This window comes from Mus musculus, chromosome 9 (genome assembly GCF_000001635.26).
Source record: "Mus musculus strain C57BL/6J chromosome 9, GRCm38.p6 C57BL/6J".
Taxonomy (NCBI): domain Eukaryota; kingdom Metazoa; phylum Chordata; class Mammalia; order Rodentia; family Muridae; genus Mus; species Mus musculus.
In genome coordinates, this window is record NC_000075.6 from 102,353,853 (window position 1) to 102,360,405 (window position 6,553).

The 6,553-nt window shown below is 50.2% G+C and overlaps 1 protein-coding gene across 2 annotated transcripts in view; it reads right to left on the bottom strand.

Moving 5' to 3' along the window:
* Positions 1–841, bottom strand: part of Ephb1 (Eph receptor B1) — a 432,566-nt gene extending 431,725 nt beyond the window's left edge. For both annotated transcript variants that reach the window (NM_001168296.1, NM_173447.3), the window contains exon 1: positions 430–841. In NM_001168296.1, coding sequence (NP_001161768.1) covers positions 430–487 — 58 coding nt within the window. In that variant the 5' untranslated portion in view covers positions 488–841. The remainder of the gene's footprint in view (positions 1–429) is intronic.
* Between the last annotated feature and the right edge of the window lie 5,712 nt (positions 842–6,553).

Sequence of the window (6,553 nt, forward strand, 5' to 3'; positions counted from 1 at the left end):
TCGCCAGCCAGCGCATCCAGGCCCGGGATAGAAAGAGCCGAAGGTGCCGACTCTAGGAGCCCAGTGGCCCGAGGTATCGCTTCCCAGACCAGCTTCGCCCAGAGCTAAGGAGCTTGCACCGCAATGCAGCGGGATCCAGGCTCTCTAAGCCGGAGATGTCCGGTGATCGTGCTGTCTGGGAGCACCAGAGCGCAGGAGCCGAAAGACTCTGCGTGCGAACGAACCTGCTGTGGGCGCCCAGGGTCGGCGCAGGGCATGCCTGTGGGTACCGCCCCATCCCGGTGCCCCATCTCTACCCAGGATCGGTGACATTCTCTCTCTCCAGCACCAGGATGCCCGGCCGAGCAGCCAAAGGAGCCCTGCAAAGCGCGCGGCACCCATGAACTGGCAGCCGGCAGCCACCAAGTTGCTCCGCGAAGGGTACGTTACCTTCCATCGCGGCCACTGCAGATGCCAGGAGGAAGAGCAGCAAGCAATCCAGGGCCATCGCCGGCCAGCGGCCCCCAGGCCGAGCCCCAGCGGAGACGCGCCGCGTCCCAGGGCGCCGCTGCGCTCCCGGCGGGTGGCTTCTCCGTGTCCTTTCGCGCTCTGGCCGGGACCGGACTCCCCGGAGCGCGGCGTGGGCGTGGGCGGGAGTGTGCGCGCGTGGGGCGGTGCGGGCGCGCGTGGATGTGGGTGTGCATGTGTGTGTGTGTGTTTATGGGAGAGGTGGGTGTGTGCGTGCGTGTGTGAGAGAGGGTGAGGGAGAGCGAGCCTGGGAGAGCGCGCGAGAGCGTGTGCGTCCTGGTGTCACATTGCGAGCTACAGCGGAGCCTACGGGAGGACAGAGCGGGCCAGACTGACGGGGGAGGGAGCGGGATCCCCCACCATCAGCTCTCTCTCCACCCCTAACACCTCCTGTCCAATCAAGGAATCAAACCTGCAAAATTCCCTCATCCAATCAGGCGCGAGCACCTCCTTACACTGGCATTGTTAGTTTAAGAAAAACTTTTGCTTGCAAGGCTGTGTGGGAGGGTTAGGAAGGCGCTAGGAGGTGATCGCGCTCCCTCTTGTGGTGATTTAGGAGAACTGCAGCCTCGCACGCTCGCTTTCCCCAAGCTGAAAAGGAGGGGCTCAGCCAAGAAGTCAACTGAGGTCCCTTATGCTTACAGACACCCCACAGCTACTCCTGACTATTCCTATGCAGAATGCCGCCACCCTATATCATTTTACTAATCAATTTTGTTTATTTTTGAGTCTTGTCTGATCTCGTTCACTCAGAATTCCTGGAACCTTAACAGTGTCTTATTCTTGGCATGCATCTGTGGAGTGAGTGAATATGGTTTCAAGACTTTATGGCCGGCTGCTCGGGGGTAGTTAGAACACCCTGTGGGCTTCCTATCATATCCTCAGCTGTATATCTCCAAAAGTCTCTTCCCAGGTGGATCTCTGAGCATCCACTGTAGGGCCTGCTGTCAGAAGACAGTCATAATGGGAAGACATGAAGAAACAGCCGAAAGTCTGACAACTTGTTGGGGTATGGGGAAGGGAGACATTGCTTTGAACCAGGCCTGGAGGTAGGTGGGAAGGACTGAGTTCTGCAACCACAGGAAAACCAGGCTCCAGAATAGAAGTGGTTTCCCACCATCAGCTCTGATGATAATGCCCCATTTTGCTGTCTGTTGATCAGGTCAGGCTGTTTCAGATCCGGCCCTGGCCTTGATGCTTGTCAGAAGCTGTGTGGCAGAAGGTCCTCACCTCCTCCCGCAAGGTTAGGGATGCTCCTGGAAGACTCATGTGGGAGGGGCTTCAGCCCCCTCCCCAAACCTTTTAAAGACATTAACATCTGGCAACTCTCCTTTGGGAATTTAGTTACATTGATTCCCCACCCTGGGTACTTACTCTGTCTTTCACAGACACTGCCTCCCTCTTCACCACCCCAGCCACACTCAGACCCCTGATTCTGACAGGTCTTTGTTTCCCAGACTTTGACACAGGCTGTTTGTGTCTTCCCCTACCATCCACCCATCCGGCCTCAGAACCTGAAAGGATGACGTCAGTGACCGCTGCTTAATCTTCCCTAATACTACCTCAGCTGCTCTTTGTCCCTCCACAGCACTGTGTCTTGAAGTCCCTTAAGTGAGGGATGCCCCTCTCTGACATGGGTGAGTACTGGGTCTTTTGCAGCTTTGGCAACACTCTCCACAGTCCAATTTCACTGCCTACCTGTCTTACTACTTCTTGCCCTTCCTCCTTCATCCCTCCAGCCTCTAAGAGAGGAATCCCCAAAGCTCTTACCTTGAAACCCCTCCCCCTCCCTGCACTGGTGACCAACTGCATCCATCCCTGTGGATGGATTATAGATAGATGATGGATGGAAAACAGACTGATGGATGGATGGATGGATGGATGGATGGATGGACAGACAAATGGATGGGTGGATGGACAGACAGATAGGTGAATGGACAGATGAATGGATGGATAAATGGGTGGATGGATGGATGGATGGATGGATGGATGGATGGATGGATGAATGATGACAAGCAGATGAATGGATGGGTGGGGTGGGTAGATGATCTCAGATGGATGTTGGGTGCATGCATGAGTGGTTTGTGGGCTCTTTCCTTCCCTCCACCCCACCAAGCACACCCAGCAAAACCCCCTCTCCTGCTTCCTCTTCTTTATGCCTTTGTCTCAGGTCTATCCATCTGTCTCAGCTCTGTGTCACCCCTCCTCCCTCTGGACAACTGAAGAATCTAACTGGCCACCCGGTTTCTGTCCTCTGTAACCCCGCTGAGTGCTGCCGCCAGCGTAATCTTTCCTAAGCTAATCTTGGTCTTATCTCTTCATAGTGTTTCAACCCAGCGGCTCCTCACTGTCTCCTGAAGAAAGACAGGCCACTCTGGCGAGGCCTCCAGATTCCAGGACAGGATTCCCAGAACTGTATTCTCATCCCAGTTTTTGCTAGGCGTTCTCTTGGCCTGCAACTCTTGGCTCCTCGGTGCCTCCGTATCCTACCTTAGCCCATCCCACATTCACCCACCTATTCAGGAAATGTTTACTGGGTGCACCAGGCACACCGTGGAGCAGACCGGGGACATGATGGACAGGAAACTTATCACATAGTAGAGTAATGACAATAAAAAAGTGGGCAATGGTGTGCTAGGCTGTCAAAGGCCTTGAGGACAACAGAACACGGAAGCTGCTGTGCTGGGCAGGACAGAAACAGCATTGGTTTGTTGAGCACCATGTATGGTGTTTACTTTCATAACCAAAATGAAGTTAGTTGAATTTCTTGCCTTCTCTTTCTACCCACATCCATCGAGGAGCTTTTTTTGCTGTCCCTCTGATCCATCTCTTCCAGCCACATCTCCGTGTGTGCTCTGTCGGTCTCCCTGATCTGGCTGCAGATAGAACTGGACACTATCCACCTGTGAAATGTCACACCTTGGAGGTCCCTTGGAGCACACCAAGTAGAGTACAGACATCCAAAAAGAACCCTGCTAGGTCTTTCAACCACCAGCTGAGCTCTCTGAAAACAGCAGTTTCCTGGTCTCACCCCTGCTGAGTGAGATCAGTAGGGAACTGGGAGAAGCAGACCCTTCAGTGTGGTCTGATAGCCCTGCCTCCCTTTACTTAGTGAAGCTTGGTCTAACTGTTTCAAATTGCTCCAGAGCTTCCTCTAGAGACAGCTTGGAGGTGATACACCATGCTAGACCCAGGCTCCCAATTTCATCTCTTCTGATTTGTTTCATGTGGTGCCTGCACTGGAAATGTCTTTCTATTAGAAGGAAAGAGTCTACATACTACCTGGAAGGAGGAAGGCAGAGACAGGTAATTGATGGCTGGATTGCCAGGGGTGGCAGTATCCACCCAAGGACTATGGCGACAGCCTCTGTGACTTCTAGAAGTTGCTGATGCTTTCAGGGAGAAGACCCTCAGTTGGGGGCTGCCTGCCTGTTAATTTTTCCTTATAACTGAAGAAACAGGCTTTTCCTGAACACGTTAATCAAATCACTGTTGTTGGGTTTTGGGGGGGGGAGACCTTGAGGTGGGGTGGGTTTTTGTTTGTGGGGGGAGGGTTGCTGCTTTGGTTTTTAGTTTTTAGGTTTTTGCTGTGCTGTTTTGTTTTGTCCTGTGGAATGTACTGATCTTTCTCATGCAGTGAGTTGTACCCCAAATACCCTAAACAGCATGGCTGGTGCAAGCCAACAAGCCTGAGGACATGTCATACCCCACCACCACACCTTCCTTTGCTATGTTTCCCTTCTCTGATGTCAAATGCTCAGTTGTTCTCTTGATTAATCACTGAGCTATTTGATATCACTAAATCACGCCTGCAGAGTGACAGATGTGCACTACCAAGGCCAGCAGCCGAGGGCTTGCAGACACCCAAGCAGGGACCGAACCCTTTCCGGGAGACTCCGAGGCCCTTCTGGCTGAAAGGCTTGGAGGAAGCCCACCAGTTCACTACTTACAAGGAATCAATTTGAGGTCTCGTGGTTGTAAAGTGTTGCTGGTGAAAACAATTGCAACATTTTCATCTCAAGGTTACCTGGTTAGAAAGTTCTCCATCTGCCCCCAACTTACACACTTTTTTTATTATATACACAACCTGTGTCTTCATTCTACCTGTTAGCTTACAACCTGGAGAGAGACCGCTCGCTTGGGTGCTTGTATGTGAGAATTTCCTTTTAAAATATATTCTCCTCATAAAGCAATGCTTTTGTTACCTACTTTGTGACTTTGCAGAGTCTTAAGCTGTAAGACATATTCTTCATTAATTCTTCTCTGAGACGTATGTGGACTCTTTTAAGATTCGTTTGAGTGCATGGTAGTCAATGAGATACTTCTGCTACTTCTTTGTTCTTTCTGCATTCACTCAGCAGCAGTTTTTGCTGCTTCTTGTAGAGTTCTGGGGAGAGCCTGTGATGTCTGTAATCTAGTCTCTTTCTGTAGGATTACTACCATCGGCCATCTTCCTAGACACAGAGGTAAAGAGCCAAAGTGCATCCTCATTCTTGCTCTCCACAGTGGCCCCTGGACAGGGGCTTTCAAGGAGCTGCTGCTTCTGTCTCGGGCAAATTTCCTAGCAGATGCAGATGCAGATGAGGGTTTACATAACAAGGTAGCAAATACTGACAGGCAACCTCATTGCCAGGGTATGAAAGGAACTGACAACACTTTCAAGGTAGATGAAGTAGGATGGAGGAAAGAAATGATCAACCACACGTATGCCATATGCTAAACTCTCTTCCTTAAAAGCCAGGTTTTAAGGGTGTGTGTGTGTGTGTGTGTGTGTGTGTGTGTGTGTGTGTTCTTCGAGAATCTCATGCAATGTGTTTTGATCATTATGATTCCTCCCCTAATTCTTTCCAGACCTAATATCCCCTTCCCCACCCACCCAACTTTGTGTCTATTTATTTATTTATTTATTTATTTATTATTTTCTTTAAACCATCAATCAATTTGTTACTTTTTAACACATCAAGTTCAATGTGTGCTACCCATAGAATCTCATAGATGTGACCTTCAAATGGAACATAGTCGACTAATCAAGGGCTACAGGCTCCTAGGGAACTGGCTCCCCTCCTCTGAGCAGCTGTTAAATTGTCAATAACTCTGCAGTTGCAGGTGAAACTTTGTGCTCACCTCCCTTCCCCATCCTCGGATTTTGGTCTGGCATGCACATGCGCAGGTCTTGAGCGGGTTATCATAACTCCCGTGATTCCATGTGTGCAGCTGCTTTGTTGTGTCCAGAAGACATTGCTTTCTTCTGGTCATCCTCCAACCCACTGGTGTAGTGGTGTTGCAAGCATCATGGGTGTAACCAACAACTCTCCTATGGAACCCATGCTCGGCACTATTATCCAGTGAAGAACCTCTAACTAGACAGGTCATAAGCCCTACGAGAGAACCTATGACCATTAATTTCATAATGGACATAGTACTTAAACTTACTCCTCATAACGTTGTTACAGCCATAGATTAACACCAAGTATCGTCTTATTCCAAGGAAGAAGCATAAAAACAAGAGAGACAAGTGGTCAGGTAGACTAGCTCAGGAAGCCACAGCTCATTTCAGAACTGAAGAACAGTCAACTGACTGGAGAGGACACAGTAGTGATGTCTGTGAATCTTATTAACTGGCTTTCATCCTGTGACAGGTTAGGTCAGAGGACCAGAGAGGTGGGATGGTGGGTGGAGGAGGCTCAATAGAGCATACTCCTCTCTGCGAAGTAGCCGACACATGAATACAGCTGGACCTCCAACCCTATGCCTACATCAAGCAAGTACGAAGACAAACCAAGGATTAAAGGTCACCTGCTCACAAAATCCATTCCAAAGGAGTGAGTCTGTCCTCAAAGATAGGGAAAGGGATGAGGATGGCCCAAGAAAGGATGAGAACACAAGAGCAGAGCCTTACAACCCGAGTGAGGGACATCCACTGAGACAGATGCTTTATGAACTTCCAGGGGACATAACACTCCGAAGGCATAAGCTCCAAAGGCAAGAGAACAACATGAACAAGAAAGGCAACAGAACCAGCGAGGGAGCTCCTCTAATCAGGAAA